The sequence below is a fragment of the Glycine max genome, chromosome 2 (assembly GCF_000004515.6).
Source record: "Glycine max cultivar Williams 82 chromosome 2, Glycine_max_v4.0, whole genome shotgun sequence".
Lineage (NCBI taxonomy): Eukaryota > Viridiplantae > Streptophyta > Magnoliopsida > Fabales > Fabaceae > Glycine > Glycine max.
The window spans coordinates 15,497,223-15,519,179 of record NC_016089.4 but is presented as its reverse complement, the minus strand read 5'-3'; the positions used below and the strand labels follow the sequence as shown (position 1 = coordinate 15,519,179).

Genomic DNA, 21,957 nt, shown 5'->3' with positions numbered 1-21,957 from the left:
TATTTATTATAATATTACAATATTACATAAAATATTTATAAATAGATATAAAATTATAAATAAATATGTACCATTTATATATAATATTATTATTTTGATAATTATTACTTTATTAGTATTATTGGTAGTTGCAATTTTTTTGAAATTTGAATTTAATCAAATAAGAGTTTGAAAGAGCCCTTATTTATATCAATTTAGATTTTTTTTCCATTATTTAAATTTAAAAAAAGAAATGGATCTTAAACAATGAAATTAGTATGACAATTTAAAGTATGCACATTTCTAAATATTTGATTCCATTTTATTTTATCTGATGTGGTCTTATATATTTTTTTTCTTCTATAGATTTTATTGCTTATTACACGATAATATGAAATAGGAGTTTGTAAAAATTAATTTCATGCTAATTATTATGTTAACTATTACCATTGGTATTTAATATATATATATATATATATATATATATATATATATATATATATATATATATATATATATATATATATATATATATATAGTATTGTCTTTTTTATTACATGTTAATAAAAAATTATTTGTACCACATATGGATATCGGCTTATTTTTCTTCTTTTTATCATGGATATCGGTTTCTAAATATATTACAATAAATTAGTTATTCATAACAATTCGTTTAAGACAGGTTTCAATATAATATAGTATGCCTCACGAATCCCACACACCACTGTAACCAAGTGTAACAAATGATTTAGCCTTATTTGTTTTATGCATTTATACCTTTTTTAAAATTTTGGACTTTAATGGTTTTATGGAAATCACTCTACATTCTTTACCTTGAAGCACTTCTCTTCAAATTTTGTTTCGCCTTGGTGCTGTAAATTGGAGGTGAAGTTGAATAAGGAAATGCTAGAGAGTAGAGAATGAAATGACAGCAGTACACATTTTTATAATCATTTTATTTTTGTAATTATATTTACAAATTGACCATCCATTAAATTTTATTTATTTATTTAAAAAATATGAAAATCAGTTAGACCGAAAATGCCTTGTTTTCCCTAGTATCATTAATAATAATATACTAGTACACGTTAAAAAAAAAACCAATATATACACGTGAAGACTAGGAGGAGCTCTTGTGGATCTATCTATTTTAATTGGACCAATTAGTTGATAAACCATGCACCTGTAGTAACAAAATATATAGACCTATAGATACGTACAGTATAATAAAACCCCAAAGTAACAATAATAAACATTAAAAAATGGTAGACATCTTATACTAATAGCCAGTAAGATGATATATTATAATAATAATAATAACTTTTAACAATTAATAATGATAAATATAATTCTAATTATTTAATAAAATAAAGAAAGTGAAATTGAGTGTAAGGGAAATTTCTTCCTAAAATTTAAAGGAGATCGTGATTTAAAATTTATTAACAATACGGAATATTTATCATAAAAATTAATAAAAACAATAAATTTCTGAATCTGAATTCTTCGAAAGGATGAGTGAAAATAAGGTGGGATGAGATGATATGGTTATAATTTATCTATGACTTGATTTAAATTCTATAATGCGGTTTTGATTTATTAAGAATAAATTGATTTTCCTGAATGTATGTTGTTTATACTGTCATGTGCACGTTAGTTAGTCTTTGTATTAGAGTTGATATCGAGTATAATTATTGAATTTTAACTTCTTGTTAAGAGGATTAATAGTAAAGCCTACTATTGACAAGTTAAAAATTGGTATTAGTGAAACTGGGATCTTTTAATGAAATTCTAAAATAAAATAAATTCTAATAAGATTGATATTAATCATATCATTGTTTGTAAGACTTGGAGTAGCTATAGTGATAAATCCACAAAATTTGTTTAGTGGAGAAAAAAATAGTTCAAAATATTTTTATAAAAATAAGTATTATAAGTTTTTACAAAATATGTAATCTTATGACAAAAAATTCTAAAATACTCAGATTTTTATAAATTACAACTGTTTTTAACACATATCATTGCATTTTCTCTTTTATCTCTCTTATTTTCATTTTCGTGGTTAAGGCGATTTACACACTAAGGTTCCTAATGAATAACTACAAATTATCCATGATGAGTGCATAATGTACTGTTACGTACCCAATATCACTTGAAAATGGTCGGTGAATATATGAGATCATCTTAAAATGGTCAATGAATATCATGCATTTCTTTAACATCACTTTAAAATGGTTAAGATCTTAAATGGGTAATGATACGCAAACAAGGGTCGGTGGAGTATAAGCCCATGATCTTGCTACTCTGATGTTGGAAAGTTCTTTATGAAGATTAGTCACCATTTGTACATTCATTCATTACATTAATTGCTGTATGTAAATTGATTATTTGCTAAATAAGCCCCCAATGTATATTTAATTCCCAAATGAGGCTTTTGGTAGATATTTACCACTATTTTTGTTCCCGTTAGATGACAATAATTGACCTTTTCACGTTATCCTTTGTGACAATTCTCGACTACTCTACTTCCATATATTAAAAAGCAATAGATACATTACCAAATAGATCCGGGCTCGGGTGATTTTTTTATTTTATTTTACAAAATTTAAAATAAAAAAATTATAATAAGAGTTGAACTTTTGTTTTTAAAAAATATAAAAGAATGCGATAATAATTGCAGGTAATAAAAAACTACTGCGACAACAATGTAACATGTTATGAACAACACTTATCCATATGTGAAAACTAAAACACCGTATTATTGTAAATCGGAGAGACAAAGATTACGATGCATAAATGATATACTAAATTAGACTACTATTTAAAAGAGAATGTTTTTTTTTTTGGTACGTTCAAATATAATACTTTAAACGTTCATTGTTTCGATGAAAAATTTAAACTATTTTTATTTTAAATAAATTAGGCTGTGATATCTTTTAAATGTATTTATATAATAACTATTTTTGCATGTGTGGTATATATCAATACATCAATTAAAAATATATATTTTTACATTTTCTTCATTATTATTAAAAGTATCATCTCTATAATATATTATTATCTAATAAAACGATGAGGCACATTAAAAAAGCAGAAGATAAAACATTGGAAAAACAGAGGAAGAAAATTTATCGTGCACATAAATTGCCATTATACGAGGGAAATTAGATGAAAGTATTAAATGAGATAATTATAATGGAGAAAACGTCGATGATACAAATAAATGGCGGTTTAAGATGGAAGCTTTGTCTCAGACGGAAACGTAAGAGGATTTACATATAATATAAGATGAGTGTAATTTAATTAATAACACATATAATATAAGATGAACGTAAGGGAATTTACATATAATTTAATTTGTTGAAAAAAAATGAATTCAATTCTCATTAAAAAAAGTCATTAGAAAATATCAATAAACTTTAACCTTTAAGTGCTATTAATCCTACACGATAGACTAATCCAATAGTCAACATTAACGTTGTAAAAATAACTTAAAGTCTCATTGAAGAGTCAAAAACTTAATTATGTGGGTTTAATGAAAATCTTATCTTATATAATCAATATTATGTTAATTAGAGCGAAATTGATTTAAGAGAGAGATTAGTTTTATTTAAAAAAAAAACAGAGATATTCAATCTTCAATTTCTCCTCCTTCTATCTTTCTTTTTTCTCAGTTAGTTAATTTCATTTAATTTTTTTAATTTCATAAAAAATAATTATATATCTTAAATTACTTTTATTGGAGATAGTGCTTAAATGTAAACTTAAAGATATTTTTGAAATAATAATTTATTTTGAGAGGAAATAATAAGTTGAATTAGTCAAAACTCGTTATTATACTAAACTCGAGTATGTTTTTTCTTATATTTAAATTAAAATGAGATAATTACGTTCCTATTTTCAATTAATTCTGTTTGTGAATGTTACAATTTTCCTTTTCATTGGGAAACGTAGGTGCTTGGCATACTTTTCGGCGGGCACAATAAAGCATAAGAATACTTTTCTTTCTTTCTTCTTCTTTTTTTTTTTTTTTTTTGGGCAAGACTGCTTTAATGAATCACTTTATAGTTCCCCCTGCCAAGCAAAGCACAGATAAAATTTAAATTATTTAATAATTATATACTACTTTTACGGTGCTAAATAATAAAAAATATTATTAATGACTTTTTGGTTATTTCCTTCCATTATAATTATCTCTTAAATTATTTTAGACAAATTATAAAAATCAATAAATAAATAAAAAGTAATAATAATTTTATAAAATTAATCTTATTATCAATAAAACTTAATTTATTTTTAATTTTTTCTCATATCATTAATAGTATAAAATACAATTAGTATTACATAAAAAACAAAAATAATAATTACTTTTAAATAATTTTTTTATACAATAATTATTACGAGACAAAAGGAAAAATTATTATAAAAAAATAAAAAATTTGTAATTAAATATTATTTTTTATACTCCCTCAATTTCATAATATATGATATTTAAATTTTTTACATAGATATTAAAAAATATAATTAATTTGTTAAATTTCAAAAAAATGTTAAATAACTTCCTAATATATGTTTTATATATCTAATTAGTAGTTTATTTACTCATCTTATATACTATTCTCACTGACTATTTATTAAAAATAATCTTAAAAAATATTTAATTTAACATCAATTTTATTAAATAACATATATTAAAAAAAAAATCGTCTGGAAAGTAGTACTATTATCAATAACATTATTATTTTTTTCTTGATAATAACATAACCTATTAACCTATCGGTAGTAATAAAGAAAAATCTATAATAAATGAAAACATAACTGGTCGATATTGACCAGACCAACCAGTCCTAGCTTATATTAATTAATACAGATGTGCAGATACATATGCAATTGTTGTGTTGAGTGTTGGCCTTCATTTCATTTTCAGATCCGCTGCTGTTCATTCTCCAACCATGCCACTTTCATTGCTTCCAAACTAAATCAAACAAATCAATACTATAAGTTAACCAAAACCATGAAATCAGGAAAAGCAACACTACTATCATACCCTTCTCGTCTTCCCTTTTCAATTCTTTTTCTCATGCACTGACCGGTAATTTTCGTGCTCCCTCTTTCTTCTGAAAATGTGGATTTTTTTATGCCTAAGAGAGAGTTCAATTTTTTTTCTTTTTTTTTTTTGTAGCGGTGATTTATTAATTTCTGTATTTTTCGCTTTATTATTATTATTTTTTTGTTTCAGTGTCTGAGAAAGTTTCTGTGGTTGATTTGAATCGGTTGTGTGGTGTATTGGTGGTGGGAGAAATTTTCTGTTACATGTTTAGGACGGCAAAGTTTTGGTTTTGTGCTTGTTTCTGATAGCTTGTACTGAGTTGTAGCACTTGGATCTAGTGGATTGAGCCTCTGTAACTCGCTATCTGACTCAGTGATTGTGGTTATGGAGACCCTTTTTGTTGTTGAGCAGCATAAGAACCAATACTGCAGCAGGTCCAAGTCACAGGGCCATGCTCGATTTGGGGGTTCTCCTTCAATGGGCTTTAGGGATATCAATTGCAGGACTTTTGAGTCTGGGAGGACTGGTATATTGCCAACTCCTTTGAAATCTCATGGTTCACCTAAAACACCACCTAACTCTGATAACAAAATGGTTGGGAAAGTAAAAGTTACTCCCAAGAGCACCCCAATTCCCATCAATGGTAAAGCTTGTAGAAAAGAGGAGAGTGAAGATGTCCCTAATGGTGGGGGCGTTTTGCTTTCTGAATTGTGGGCTGGACCTACCTACTCAAACTCACCACCTCCCAGTTCCTTACCAATTCCCAAGTTTTCCGTCCGGCCGAAGAGGACCGTGTCTCTTGATCTTCCTGGTTCCTCCTCCCCTGGGATTGAAATGCGCCTGGTGGCTAAGTCTGCGCCCTCTTCCCCTAGCAGGGAGCGTTTGGATCTGCCTTTTACAAGGGATCTCTTTGATGATAATGCTGATTCTGCTACTAAGACCCTGTGTCGCATTCTTAATCTTAACATCAATGATGACTGAAGTGCAAGGAGCAATAGGCTCCTGTTAGTGTTAGATGTGTATAGATACCAAATAAAGTTTGTAGTCTTAGTTGGTTTATGTAGCCTTCGGTTGTGTTGTTGCCCTTGACAATCTTGGCTGTGGTGGTGGGTCAACAATCTCCAGATTTTGGAATTTGGATCAAGCTTTGCTGTGGAGACGGTAACTGGGTGTATAATAGAGGAATCTATCGAAAGCAGGCTTTGCTATGGATAGTGCAACTTGATGGAAGCTTCGGGAAAATGTTTGGTATGTAGAATGGTGGTAATGGGTAGAAGTGGCTTGGAATAGACTTGGGTTGACATTGATTTAATCTATTGGACCTGAAGAATCCTGTATTTATGATATATAGTTCTCAGCATCATCTCCTCACAGAATGGTTAACTTTCCCTCATTCTTACATAGGATTTAGGCCTCTTGCTTTAGATATTATGTATATACTGTAAAATCATCCACTCCCCTCCCTGCCCCTTCTCTCTCTCTCTATCTGTTTCTTCTTTCTACAATCCTTAACCATTCAAACTTCTATTCTAAATTGTTTTACTTTCCTTCTTTGCCTGACATGATTTTATGGTGTGCATCACTGTCATATCAGTCTGCTAGATGGTAATGCTGTTTGCTAGTTACTACCTTCCTCACCAGTCTTTCTTTTCCCCTAGTCATCTTTGTTTCTCTTTGTTAACTTTGTATTTAGCTAACCCTCAGTGAGGGTGTAGTTTACCCCTTCATCATCTTTTCTGTTTTTTTTCAAAGAAAAGTAAGAAGGGATTGGTAGTAGTCTTTTGCAGTATCTGCTTCAGTTTTTAGGATTATTCCATGTCACTCCACCTACTAGTAAACCCCTGATATGTTTCATTCCGAATAATGCTTATTTCCTTAGTCCTAGACCTAGTTCTCTCCTGGCTTATCTTCCGTTATCATGGAGTGTGTTGACCATGCTATGCCAAATTTTAAGGTATGATCTCACTTGTTGATTATTTAAGTGCTTCTGCTAAATTCTTTTCATGCAATTACATTGCAGTTGCTAAGAACTATTCATTGTGTTATCAGGTGGCTAACTTTATGAAGTTTGTTTCGATCCTGACTCGTGAGATGTGGTCAGTTGCAACTCAGTTTTTCTCCATAATGTACCTTGTGGATCATAAATTTGTCTGTGTTTCTTTCTTTCTGCCGCAGTTACTTATGGATTTTGTTTGGTCTGCTGGAATATAATGCTAGTGACTATTATCTATATAATATTTTGTATCTGAATTTAGTACTTATTCGCCTTGTTAATTTATATAGCTGTTCTTCGGGAGCTATGACCTATGGCATGATTATCTGCATTTCTATGAACTTTTGTATCTGTTGTCGTTGTTTGATCTTTAAATGAATTGGTTTCCTAATATTGATAGAACTTGGACTATGAAATATTGAGAGTACTGATTCTCACGCATCGAAGATTTGGTATCATGTTTAAACAATTCCAATTCAGAAAGATCTATTTTCCTGCGATGGCAACTGCAAGTTTGGTTCCTTCGTATAAACCAATTTACACGCGGGAACGTGGAGTGATATACTCATATACTACATTCCTCATAAATCAAAATATTTTAGTATGTCAGGGTACTTCACTTTGTTCAGTTCAATCCATATGATCTCAACGGATCCACTTCTCAATTTTCTTCGCATTGGCTAAAGTTTGTATGTTGGCTGACCTAATTCTAAACCTATGCTTTCAATTTAGTAAGGTGAATATGGTTGCAACTTAGTAGTGATATTATCAATGTGTCTGAGCATTACAGGAGAACAGAATAAAGATGTACAATAAATCAATGTTATTTTTTAAGTTAAATCAACTTAAGCACCCTGACTTTTGTAAAGTTCTCTCAATTAACTTATATAAAAATATTCAAAGTGCATAACTTGATTTTACCATTCAGGAATTTTTAATTGGTTTTATTTCATTTTTCTCTAATAAGTGTTTATTAAGAAGCTTATCTACATTGAACCGAATTCTCACTTCACTTGTCTACTATCTCAATGGAATTCCGTTTAATATCTTGTTTGGAAATTGGAATTATTCAAAGAATGATTATATTTTAACAAAAAAAAATTTAAAATATCCAATTAATAACTATTTTTTCTCTTTATTTTTTCTTTCTTTCTAATAGGAATAGAAATAAAGAGGAAAAAAAAAGTTGTTGATTGAGTGTTTAAAATTTTTGGTTGTCAAATTTTGAAGAGTCTTATTTGAACTATCCATTCTTCCTATATTTCAGTGTGACATGCAAGGCTGTTTTACTGTCACAAGTACCAGTGATATTTTCAATCTGCATTATTCACCCTTACGGTGCAGTATTTTTCACTCATCTGGATTCCATTCAATTTTTTTGTTTTTTCTTTTTTGACTGATTTACACTGTTCACACTTATCATACCCAGTGTCAGACATTCATATTACGTTTTTTCTTAAACAGTTCATATTGTACACTCGTGATCGCTGTTTGAACTTTGAAGAGTGTACATTATATGAACTGTTTGAAAAGATGTGTGTAATTTGAATGAAAATTTTAGCTACGAATATAATTGCAAGGTTTGATTATTTTGTGACTTAATTGCTTTATCTTACCGAACTAACTATTCAAGGGAAACATTTCAACTATTTGGTGATATATGAAGATGTCTGAATGATGTTAATTTCTCATCCTTAATAACTAATAATTCTAGCAGACGTTAAAAGAGTCGCCACTTTTGGGTTACTTTGGTTTGTTCCTTGTCACAATTAATTGAGCATCTCAGCATTTTAGCGTGCTCACTTTACAGTACCTTGGGTCCCAATTCCATTGTGTTCTTGTTTTAACCTTATAAGCTGAACTGAGCCTTCCCCAACGTCAATTTCTTTAATTAATGATTCTCTGGGTACAAGACTAGTTAGTCAAGGTTGCAGGTGATTTTCATGCGCACTTGTAAGTCCTGTTTGGCATTTAATTTCATTTTCATATTTAGGGTACACAATATTTCAACTAATAGGTGTTTTGGTAGTCACAAAGTACTTATGAGTCAAGGTTAAGGGTCACACCGTCTTCTTTTAATCCATTGAGACATCTTTTACTTAACACTTAAACAAATAATATATAAGATACAAGAAACCCTATCTATACATTTAAATTTGAAGTCGGAATAATGGTTAATTAAAAGGTTAAGAGTCTCAATCCCAATCTATAGCCCAAAAACGGAGAAAAGTACCTGTGTTGCATAAAGAAGGAAACCAAAGTACCACCAATTTCCCCTTTGTGAATAAGAATAACGATTTGCTTTGAAGTGGGGATTTCTTAACTCATAGCAAAGCTATATAGTGACCGGTATTGTTTAAAGCTAATAATTTACGCCATTACCACGCGCGTCTTTGGAAGTTTTATGAATTTATCTTTGCGGTACGTATTGTTGCTTTAATGATGACCCCATTTTATTTTAGACCCTTTTGTTGTCTATGCCTGATCAAGACACATTGATAGTTGGGCCTGTTAAGGAAATTGTGATAATGGTGTTGGGGAGGTGGGACATGAATTTTGCTAGTAATTTAATATTCATCCCTTCCCCTTAGTATTATTTATTTCTAAAAAAATATTAAAATACTAATTAAAATTTTAAAATTATTTTTTTTTATAAAAAGTATAATATTTAATATTATTAATACATTCTTATAATAGTTTGTTGTAAAAAATGTTATCATTTTTAACAAATGCCTTTAACTACACATTAGTAAGATCTTTTGTGTAATACACACTTCTAAAAACAATATTAACTACTTAAATTTATGATAAAATATTCCTTTAAACTAATATTTTAGCCAATAAATAATTTTAAATATGTAAATTATATTATAATTTAAAATAAATAAGTACATTTAAATATATAATTTTATTTCAGATTCATAATGAACAATTTAAATTGTAATAAAAAAAATTTAGTTATTTAAAATTTATTTTAAAAAGACGATTAAATTTTAATTTAGAAATGGAGATATATAAAAAAAATTAAAAATAATAGATGATTAAGAAGATTAAATATAAAAATATTGATAAAATAAAAATAGTTTTAGGAAATTTAGATAATTTATTTTTGATTAGTTGCAAAAGTAACATGTAAAATATAGTAAGTATATCCAAAGAAAAGAAAAGAAAGGACAGAAGATTGAGAAAGTCTAATTGAGACTGGAGAGAGCTTTTCTCTCTTGAGTTGTATACTTTAACTTATAATATAAAAGTAAATATTTAAAAAATAATAATTACGAATTATTTAAGTTTTTGAGTGAAATAGTTATATATCGTGATATTATTAAATAGTTAATATTTTCTTATGTTTCTAGAAGTAACATATTTTGAGATAAGTTAAAATACACAAAATAACTTATAAAATGAGACGGAAATACAGAATTGCTTTTATCCAAAAGTTTGATATTTCAGGATACCCCTATTATACGTATCAAATTTTCTAATGGAAGCCTAATATTCAACATTTTGATAAGGAAAACGAAGTAATAATAGGTAAGGATAAGGACTTTTAACAAATGTATATTTCTCTATCAATGCCATTTTTTTTTATAAACTATTGAATGATTTGCTGGAATTTTCTCAATCGAGGGGCGTGAACAGCATCATAATAATAAAAATAATAGAATTCTTGCAAGAGAGGAATCTTCTCGAGAAAAATAATGAATTGGTCCCCATTTACAATTATATGCATCATCATCATCTACTCAGATAAGAAAATAAAAAGAGGCACTGTTTTCAGTCATATATCATCATCTGCTTCAGCCGAAAACAAAGGGAGAAAACCATAAGCAATCTAAAAACTACTCATTTCTTGAAACGAACTCTACATCCTCATCCTCTCTTATCTCTATTTCCACGGGAGAGGCCAAAAAAACAAAACTTCAAAAGGGTAAAATATAATATGCTAGTCACGACAAAATATTATATAGAAAATCCTAACCAAGAATGGAAAATTGTGACTAGCTGGTTATCCTCATCAGAATGCAACACTTTTGAGGCCGTGGTGAAAGTTAAAAATTCTCATTAGTATCTGTCAAATTCTGAATTTCTTGCTCCATCTTGCACCATCTCTTGGTGGCGACATTCTTTGCTGCAGAAAGCTTTCTCTCCTCTACAAAACACAACCCAAATGAATTAGAATAATAAAAAAATAAAAAATCATACTTGATGAATCATTTAAACCTATCACTTTTGGAAATGGAGCTAGCTTATACCTGTAAATAAAAATGTCCTTAGTCTGCTCAAGGTGCTTCTTGCAAGTGTGACAGAAGCTAAGGAAATTGAGTGAAGGAGAGTTGGGGGTATTGGGCAGGGAACAGTAACTTTCCACAATACAATTTTCGAATATGTGTGTTGTTCTAGGATTAGGTCCATGTGCTATCACACACGTGTACTCCTCGGAAAGCTCCATCTCACTCAAAGTCATAAGACCTGTTGCAAAATTTTGCGAATCATTGGTTTTGGCAGCACAATCAGAAGCACATGTTTTGGATTCAAATGAAGGTGGTGGCAGTGGCAAAGGTGGAATTTTCACTCTATGCTTAGTTCCAAAAAGAACAGTTCCACTGCTTGGTTTAGTTGAATTATGAGGAAAAGTTTCATCTTTGAGTGCACCAACAAGAGCAAGGCCAATGCGTTTTGAGGAAAAGGGTGTGTTTTCTGAGGGCATTCTTGGGGAGGTAATAGCTGCTTCTATCTTCTTGTCATGTGACAAAGGACTCCCAAATGGGGATGATAAGGCTCTGGTCTCAAGAATCGATGTGGGGCTTCTCAAAGCCTCAGCTCCTGCTGAGAGACACTTCACAGTGAAGTCTCGGAATTTTGGTGAAAATAGAGAAGGGATGATTGTTCTTTTGCAACTCTGATCTCCCATCAAACTTGGCTTCGTCACAGCTCTTGATCTGTTTCTCAGCAGCATAAGTCCTTAACCAACAAAAACAAACAAGTATTTAAATTGATGTTACTAAGAAAGCCACTTTGATTGATGAAGACTATAATATCCAAAAAAACAACATATATATATATATATACACACACACACAATATATGTACCTTGTTGCACTTGAGGTTCAGTTCAGCGTTCTTTTTAGAAAAAAAAAAAAAAGAATCCTAGTGTTCTGGGAATGTTTGTGAAGAATTTGAGACACAAAGCCAAAAAAAGAAGTGGTGATCTGAAAACTGTCAGGGTAACTGAATTGCATCTGCTCCCTCTTCTTGTTTAATTTTATTCAACAGGAAAAAAAAGCATATATTCCCATAAAAAAGATGTTACTAGTGCAACACGTACTGCTACTTTGGGGTGTTTATGATTTTTTGTGTGAGAGTTTAAATTCTGGAATTTTATGGAGAGAACAAACAGAAAGAGAAGAAAAAAGAGGGAAGCTTTCGACTTGTTGGAAGAGAGAGAAGGATAGATGCTCGAATGTGGCTTTTAAAGGAAGAAAAAGCAAAAGAGGTTGTGTACATGAAAATCAAACTTTATTACTTCAAAGTTTTGCTTTCATTTTCAAATTTTCTTTTTAATAATACGATACTATTTTTTTCTCTCCCTATAAATGCAAACTGTGCCATTAAACCAAAGGACTGATCGTAATTTTTTTTATTATTTATTTTGTCTTTTCTTATCCTTTATTCACTGATGACTGACCCAAGGTGTTTTGTCCTCACTCTGGTGTGGTTTCGAACAAGGAAACGGATAGTAAACTAAAGAAGAATATCGGATAATTCTAAATTCGTTATAAAACAAATGGTTTTTTTCACCTAAAAATTATAGATGGCGATGATTTTACACTAATGTAAAATAATTATTATATATAAATAGAACTATACAATTTTTAGTTTAGGAGTCTTATTATTTTAAGTTAAAAAACCTTGATTAATTTGCATTTTGAGATTTTTTTAAAGAAAAAAGTAAAGTCATGATTACTTACACAAATGGACATCAGTTAGAACTATACAATTTGATTATTTGTTTTTTATTTTTTACTGTAACTTTATTTGTTGTTGTTTCCACAAATCTCCGTACTTTTTGATATTCGAATGTAAGAATTAAGAAAAAAATGTAATCCTTACTCCGTTTTTTAAGGGCTTTTTAGTACTTGGAGATAACACTCCGATTTTTTATTTTTTTTTTATATATGTTTGAGATCATGTAAAATTTAAAAAATACGTCCTCAAAATTTTTTTTGTAATCCACTTAGGCATCTTGCTTTTGCTACTATATCAATTGCTCCATGTATAAAAGTGAATTTGTTTCTGTCCTTTTTTTTTTGAATTTTTTTTCATACATTAATAGATAATTTGATAAATGAATGATTTTTTTTTTTCGTGTTCAAGAATATAGTTAACCAATGTGCTAACTAATTAACTAATTGACTACGATAAATTAGATCAGATTTTGAAATTTATTAATTTGAGTCCTATAAAAATAAAATTTATTTTTATTATTTTTTTATTGTAAGTCCGTTAAACAATAATCTAATATAACTTAATAAACTTACATGTATAATTTGATTATAAGGGAATTAAATAAGTTGTTGTGCTTAAAACCCCACAAAATAATTTGAATAATTGTTAACAGATAATATCTAAAAAATTATAATTTTTTTCATTTTCTAATTGATTTTCTCACACTTTTTAATGAGATTAAGATGAAAGATGGAACATCAATGGGTTCTTATGTGTCTCCAAGTGAGGTTGAGAAAGTAGAAAAAAAGTAATAAAATCTATTAATCATACCAAGAAATCGTTTAACAGAGTTAACGCTAAGGACTAATAAAAATATGTTTTATTTTTACAGAAATCAACTTAATAAAAAAAAATTATATGAAAGCCAAATTAATATTTTTTCAAATTTTACAGATCCCACATACCGGAATTTTTCCCTACCTTAATCAAAGTACTAACATGTTTTTTACTTCCTAATTTTATGTAAAAACATGAAATTCCTTGTAGGGGTGTAGGAGAGTGTTACAACGTGACAAATATGTTTTTTTTTTTTAAAATACAAGGGATTAAAAGTCCAAACTAAAACCTACAGAAAAAAGAAACAAAAGACACATCTGCCAACATAACTAATTAAATCCAAGCAGAAGGACTATTAAAAACATGAACCCCATCTGATAACCTCAATCCCTTTCATGTGAGTTAATTTTACTTGAGTCACACAAGATCACTGTAAATAATAAATATTTATGTCTGAGTATTTGCAATACCCTTCTTTTATCTTTACTTATATATTTTATACGTTTTGTCTATTTCTTCCAAACTATTATCCTTCATCTCTATTTTTAAATTAAATTTCAATAGTATTTAAAAGAAATTACCAATGATTAAAAATAATCTTATATTACATTTTATATTCTTCATTATAAATATAAAACATAGTGTAACATATAAATTATTTTAGTTCAAAATTCAAAAAATTCCCACTTAAGTAAATATACTATTAAAATAATAAGTGACGGTAAGTAATTAAATTTAAATATTTGTTTTACATTCTAAGGGTTTATTTTCAAAAATTAATATGACAACACTCTACGCTTTAAAGAACTAAGATGCTATTTAACCAAATTTTTTAATGGCAAAAAGGATATTTTTTTTGTGTATCATAATGATTAGTCTCTTTAGAAAGATGTAAAAAAAATAAATCAAAAGTATGACTTTTTTTTATACTTTTATATTCTTAATATGATTTTCAATTAATAGTAGTTAATTATCTCTCATTGTACACTACGATGGCTATGGTGTGTACACTTGTGTAAATAACTTATTTTTATGCCTTTTGTACATATATAAATCACTTTATTTGTGGTTATGGCTTAACTTCGATATGCAGGCACCTTTTGTGCAAGTTTGTAACTTGTAAGATGAGGTATTCTATCAATTATTAAACTATGGTCCTGGGCTTGGTCGAATAAATTATTTTCACATGTTTATTCTATAACGTAATTTGTGCAACATCCCACGTGAAATATTCTCGACTACAAAATTTAATCCCATTTTTGACAGTTTTTAAGCACAACTAAACCGAAGTCAAGCATTGGAGTTTAATAGCAAATGTACATCAAATACACAATTTATATCTGAGTGTAAGCATTATATTTTAAAATTGCTGTGGTAAGTAAAATTAAAATCCATAGCTCTGGATTTACCACCATTTTTTATAGCTCATAGTTTAGCCTTTTTTGGCATAGAAAGTTGAAATTGAATCCTTTTAATTTGAAGTTAAGGCTTCACTTTATGGAGCATATTGAACCATTTGAGCTGCTTAATTTCATTTTCATAATTTAATACGTGAGCCTTGCACATAGAATATCTATGAATATATATATATATATTAGGAACCATTGTAATATTGACATATAAACCACCGAATAATTTTTTTTATGAGATGATCACATCATATCATGTTCGTGGTGAAAGTTACTTAATTAGCTTTTCTATATAAAGAAGGGACCATAAATCTGATTTCTTGACCGTAATATTTATTTTATGCCAAAATACATGACATGTTTAAGAGAACTCATCCGTGTACAATGTCTCATAAAATTGTGCTACAAATCGCACATTAGTTTTCCCTCTTTCCTTGAGGGTCATGATTTCTATCAAAGCCAAGGTTGGTTTATTAGTACAACACTCACTCATGTACAAAACATAACGTAGTGGGTTAAAGTGTTTTTGGGGTGGGTGGTCCATCTACTCAATCAAAACATGTGGGGCATAAATGGAAATAAAAGAAGAGAGATTTGAGAATTGAGGAAAATGGTGGGGCCCAATCTGAAGGGTGTGGCTCTAGCAGCAACTTTCATGCTCCGGTCCAGCCCAGCGCCAAATACGTACACTCATTCATCGTCGTCGTGAGATGGGACGTAACGTATTTCGACTCTTCTACGCTTCTATCATCTCAAGCTTAAAATAGAAAAAAAAAATAAAAAGATACCCATCTCAAAAGTGTGTATTCAAAATAATAGATATGAAAGGAGTAGTTGTATTATGTTAGCATTAAATAATTTTATTTAATAAAATATTTTATACTATTTGGGTATAATTTAAATAAATTGTAAATGTAAGTGGATAAATAATTTAATTAAATACTATTTATTATCAATTTCTTAGAATTTATTTTTGATACACTATAAATGCAAATACTTATATATTATTTATAAACTAATTAGAAATCTTTGAGATATAAAAGTGGGTTTATGTTCTACATCTTGAGAGAAATTTGGTGGACACCAAAATTTATTAAATACCTAGAGAGAAAAGAATGATAAAAGAGAGAAATGTAAGTGTAACATGTACTATTATTTTTATTATTATTACTATGATATATAATATGATCCGACAAAAAAAAGTGAAAATAATAAGTGCTGATAAAAGTTTTGATACATAGAGATGTTTATATATCTTAACTTACTAAAATAAATAATTTTTTTATTTAAGTATAAAAGAGCTTTAATATTTATGTTATTTTATAAATTAAAATAAACTTTTCAGAAGTTCTCTCAAATAAATATTTTTCCATTACCAAAAAAAGACATCCTAAATGTAATACTATTAGACTATAAAATTTTTCACACCGTTCGAAATACAAATTAAAACTAAACACAAACAGTACTATTTGAAAAAGGAAAATAGATTTTGTGTTTAATTTGTACATACAATCTCAATTCATAAATAGATATCAAGTGTAAATTTGTAATTAATCACTTAAAATACATTTTGTTCTTATATTTCAATTTCAGAAATTTATTTATTAATTCCAAGAACTAACTGTTATGATGATGCATTACACTTTCAGAAACAATGGGAGTTTTACTCCAAGAGTAAATCCACATCGCTGGCCATGTTGATTAGCCATTGATCTCGTGGACGTCACCATCTTACTCAGCAACCTATTTTCTCTTTTATTGTAGATGCTACCTTTTCCAACCTTGTATTTCTTCAACGTGGGACTTTAATGCATCTTTTTCAACTCTCCTCGCGCCCCACCCATCATAACCCTATTCAACAAGGATGATTGACAGTTACTGCTATGGATTCTCTTCCTTCAAAAACCAACACTTCCAACTCAAATCTATTAAGGTAAGGTTGTACCCTTAATAAGTTTAGAGTATTGCATACTTAAACATCTTCGCGAATCAAGTAAAGAATATAAATGAGTGAAAGTAATATCCACTAATATTATTTAGAGTAGTGCATGAACTTCATTGTTTTGCTTGAAAATATTACCTGATCATATTACCACATAATAGTCAACAAAACAACAAGGACAAATATTATGGCTTACATACAACTCAAAGAAGCCATTGAACAACCTAATTCTTTGTCTCCTGTTGAAGGAATTCACATTCCTTAGTAGGAGCACACATATCACATAAGCCATGAAAGTGAAAGCCTAAATTCTCAGCAGTGTACAACCAAGAATGGTACCACCACACCGTGTCATTGGAGCTGCTTGGCGCCACGTCGGTCTGTCGCTCGCAAGTGTAAGAACATCAACATCAGACAGTGGCTTGATGTCCCAATTCCACCTGTCAGGGCCAATGACACCTCCAATCACATATAATTCATCACCTAAACCTATCATTGCAAATCCAATTCTCCTTCGAAACTCGGAAGCTGAACCTACAACCTTCCTCATTTTTTTGTCTTGCTTGATGATTAATCCATAGCTTATTACATAAAGGGCATCCCTGATAACTGCCATTTGACCATGGAGCCACCCATATTCCTCAACCGTCCACTGACCTGCATTGTCTAAAACTTGCACCGTTGACATATCCTTGTGCAGTACATGCACCTTTCCTCCAATCACCACTCCTGAACAGGCTGAATTATGGGTGCGATGAAGATCAGGCATTGGAATCCAAACATCTTTCTCAGGGTCATACATTTCTGCTTGAGATATTGACTTTCTGCAGCTAGTGAAGCCCCCGGCCACAACTATTTTTCCATTCATAACACAGCATGCAAACATAGAACGGGGAACGAGCATTGCTGCACGGGGGGACCATTGCCGTACTACAGGGTCATACGACCAGACTTCATTTGTTGCAAAACAACCATCTTGGTCACCCGTCAAAGGATCAACAGCATCACTTCCACCACCAATTACAAACAACTTTCCAGCAGTGGAGACAGCACCAAAATGTGAAAGGTGCCTGATTCTTGAGGGTAGAACAGGAAGAGTAATCCAGAGATCTCGCAGAGGGTCATACAACTGCCATAAGTTCTCTGGTTCAAAAGCACAGACACATAACAAATCCTCTGACGAACCAAGCTCCTGTCGAGCTTTAAATAGTTCAGGGCCACGGACAACTGCTCGCCAAGCACGAGAGACAAGCTCTAACTTTGGATGGAGGTAGAAGGGAACCCATGCAAGGCACCTGATTGCAACAGCATCAGGAAGTCCTTCAATCAGTCCAGACATAACAATCACCTTTTCATCTATGTTCAACAATTATCCTACTCCTGCTTTACTGGAAGGTGCACCTGCGGTCACAATATATACCCAGTTATGCACATTAATAATGTAATACTTGAGAAATACAAATGCAATATAAGAAAAGCATTACTAATTTGAAAGCCATCATCACGTACAGATATGTTTTCACTGAGAAATGGTTGTTTCCAAAATATAAGCAATTTATTTTATATTTGAATGAACGGGGAGTTCACAAAGAGGTCATCCAAAACAAATAAAATGAAACTAAAATGAGAATATGTTTTATCATGTTCTTTTCTCACTTCATGATAGCCATTTGTCATTGAAACTTCAGTATTTAAAAGCTAGATAAAAGATACAAAAATTGTAGAGCTAACTGCAAGTAAGAAAATATTGAATTAAATGCAAAAATTATATTCAATTGTTTCAGATGCAAGGCAACACCATAGATCCACACAGTAGGTTTGACGCTTCACTGGACTCCATTAGATCTCAATTAGTGCCACATACCGACCCAAAGGATCTCAGGTCAGAAGTCCATCTATCCAACTCAATGTGAAAGTCATGGGGACAGTATAGATACTCTAACACACGAGCATTTATGCCCTCAAAATCCCCCATAGAGAAGCCTATTAGTTAATATTTTTATTAAAAAAAAATGAACTCTAAAGCATACCATTTTCACTCCTTTACCCTAAGCAACTGTCTACTGTCTGGTGTGCTCTTAGTCTTCAATCATTAGTCTGAATTTTATCTACCTACCTACATACACCATCCAATCTAAGAATTGAGACTACTACTTACAGAACACTGTTTCTAATTTACCCCCCTCAGAAAAGTTAAGAAAACAATTAAATTTATAGCTTGATTGTTCCTCACAAAAATTACAAATACTCAAAACAACCAGCCCAGTGCTAAATTTTTTTGCAGGCTCACTCACATACAAATAAATTAAAGACATAAAACTTAAGAATGGAAACTGCCACTGCAACGACAAAACCACATCATTTTGCTCTCTCTTAAACACATAATGCAACCCAGCATCATATTATGTTGAGTACCTATATAGAAGGATGAAAGAGATCAACCTTGTAAATAAAGAGGTCCATCACCTTATCGCACACAAGATCAAGTTTTGACTTCAGTTTCAACAAGTTTATGACAATGATGCATGCTACTATGCTAGTGTTTAGCTCACCTGCAGGACATAATTCCCAGAACACTTTATCACACAATAAAATCATGTTTTATCTCTAGTTTTCAAAGAATTTATGACAGTGATACATGTGTTTAGCTAATCTGCAGGACCTATTTCCCAGAACATGCATAAAACAGCCAAGGAATGTTATGTTATGCTATGTTTTTTTTTTAACTTTCCTTTCAGTACAGAAGGAATGATATTTCCAGTTGATATATCTGAGATCTGGGATGAGCCAAAACTAAAGACCAGTTGCATTCCCATGCCCAGGCCAGTTAGTAACAGTTACAAAGACCTTCTGAAGTTTTGTCTTAGTTCCTACAGGTCAACTTCATGATTCTAAATTACATAAAAAGACTCTAAAAGATCAAGGAAGCAGCATATATCAAAAAACTTCCAACACTAAATATCCAACTCCAACTGCAAATCAACAAACAGAAACAACAGAAAGTGAACATGAAAGGAAATACCAACGTCAGAGACATCTAAGTCACTGCAGTTGTAAATGGATCAAGCCAGCATAGCTTTCCTCATCAAGTCCAAACAAGAATGTGATACTTTGCCTTTCTAGAATAGAATGAATCACTACATTGAGACTCAGCATATATTAAAAACATTTACTTTTTTATTTATCAAATACGTTCTTATAAAGTATTAGGAGGATTTGTAGCAGGATAGAGCATTACTCAATAGAAAATTCTATTGCTGTGCATGAATTCTAAAAAAAAAAAAAAAACAATTGACACGATTCCACTAAGGAAAAAGAAAGGAAAATTGATTGAAGAAGAACATCAGTTGAAAGCTTCAATCTATGATCCAAAACTGAAATTTCCCGAAAACGTCATCACTAAAAAACAGCAACAAAAGGAAAAGCTAGACACATTCTACGAAGAATTTGGACAATAAAGATGAAAAACCTCGCTATTAACTTCTACCGTCGTATTCCAATCTATATTGATATTCCAACCCTAACATTTCAGCACAAGGAAAACAATTTAACAAAAAAGAAAAAGGAGAAAAAAAAAGGAAAATAACCGAAGAATTTTCTCGAGTCCTAAATCAAAACTCTGTTGAAATTCAACATAACCGAAGAAAAAGGATTTCGATCAACTCTGCGCAAAACGAAAAACTGTGTAAATTAGGCATCATCCAGTAGCAACTATTCGAGTCAGAGAATTTTGTTTCTCTTTTATTATTATTATTATTCTAAGATTGGTTAAAAGAGAGACAGAGAGGTTTACCTGAAAGAGAAGACAATAGCGAAGAAGGAAGGAAGGGATTTGGGTGTGATTGAGAAAAAAAGGAAAACGAAGAGAAGATGGTTCCTTCGTGCGCTGCCAACAAAACTTGCACGGCTGAGTTGAAAGAGTTACCACTTACAACTTGCAACAGAAGCCAATGTTAACGTTGTCGTTATTGTTCTGTCTCACTTACACCTTCGCTCATGAAAAAAACACCCACTATTTTTCCTACTTTTAATTAAAATTCAATTTGTTCCACAAAAGTAAAAAATTGAACGCGTTATTTTTATTGTACATAGTGATATGTTAATACTATTAATTAAAAAAATAATATAAAAACATCTTTAACGTTTCACTTTTAAGTTTTTTTTTATGCAAATCAATTTTGTATATATATTTTTTTCGATGGTGTAAATTTATTGTTTGATATTTTTTTTAAGGGTAATGACAACCTTATGTTGCGTTCAGGTTCAATTAATCTTCTTCCCTTCCGCTTAGTACAGTTGCGTGGTCTTTTTCTAGGAATATTATTAGTTCTTTTCATTTTCTTCCCCAAACCTTCTTGGTTGATCTCTAGAACATGGAATCTTTCTTTTCTTTTCTCTCATAAATATTGTTTTCCCCTTGCCCATGCTTGAGAGATTATTGTGCAATACTTCAAGGAAAATCCAAGTTAGTTGATGCATGAAAACGGCACGTGGAAAAGGAGATGACAAGAAAAGAATAATAAAACCATGACAAAATTAAATCAAAAGTATTATATAATGCTGGTTCATTCAAGCTTAGCTGGCTATATATATGCTTGTTGGGTACTGATACTTAAATATTTAGAGGACAAGGTGAATCAATTTAATTACTGATATAATGAAATTTTGTTTTGAAGAATATTTGTGAGGAAAAGAAAAGTTTCAAGATTCGTATCAAGTGTCTAGAAGAAGTCGTTCTTAAGCTGTAACATGTAACGCAAATATGAAGCATTTTCAACATATTTAAACAGTTAAACAGAAA

General features: G+C 30.4%; 3 protein-coding genes across 7 annotated transcripts; 1 reads left to right on the top strand and 2 right to left on the bottom strand.

Moving 5' to 3' along the window:
- Positions 1–4,840: 4,840 nt before the first annotated feature.
- LOC100791409 (uncharacterized) lies at positions 4,841–7,324 on the top strand. The gene is made up of 3 exons (XM_003518867.5): positions 4,841–5,068; positions 5,216–6,980; positions 7,076–7,324. Exon 2 carries the CDS (start codon positions 5,411–5,413, stop codon positions 6,005–6,007), a length of 597 nt encoding a protein of 198 aa, XP_003518915.2. The 5' UTR covers positions 4,841–5,068; positions 5,216–5,410; the 3' UTR covers positions 6,008–6,980; positions 7,076–7,324.
- A 3,387-nt stretch (positions 7,325–10,711) lies between these two features.
- LOC100790354 (FCS-Like Zinc finger 8) lies at positions 10,712–12,520 on the bottom strand. The gene is made up of 3 exons (XM_003518865.5): positions 12,114–12,520; positions 11,276–11,984; positions 10,712–11,172 (listed from the first exon to the last, which is right to left on the bottom strand). Exons 2-3 carry the CDS (start codon positions 11,977–11,979, stop codon positions 11,085–11,087), a joined length of 792 nt encoding a protein of 263 aa, XP_003518913.1. The 5' UTR covers positions 11,980–11,984; positions 12,114–12,520; the 3' UTR covers positions 10,712–11,084.
- Positions 12,521–17,221: 4,701 nt separating this feature from the next.
- LOC100789819 (F-box/kelch-repeat protein SKIP30) lies at positions 17,222–21,163 on the bottom strand. 5 transcript variants are annotated; one of them, XM_014767277.3, is made up of 4 exons: positions 20,950–21,163; positions 20,744–20,820; positions 19,599–19,708; positions 17,222–18,557 (listed from the first exon to the last, which is right to left on the bottom strand). In XM_014767277.3, the coding sequence occupies exon 4, from the start codon at positions 18,493–18,495 to the stop codon at positions 17,461–17,463; it is 1,035 nt and encodes a 344-aa protein (XP_014622763.1). In that variant the 5' UTR covers positions 18,496–18,557; positions 19,599–19,708; positions 20,744–20,820; positions 20,950–21,163; the 3' UTR covers positions 17,222–17,460. The 5 variants fall into 5 exon arrangements, with proteins under 5 accessions (XP_014622763.1, XP_006575068.1, XP_006575067.1 ...); XM_006575005.4 differs by lacking the exon at positions 20,744–20,820 and having other exon boundaries at positions 19,572–19,708; XM_006575004.4 differs by lacking the exon at positions 20,744–20,820.
- Positions 21,164–21,957: the final 794 nt, after the last annotated feature.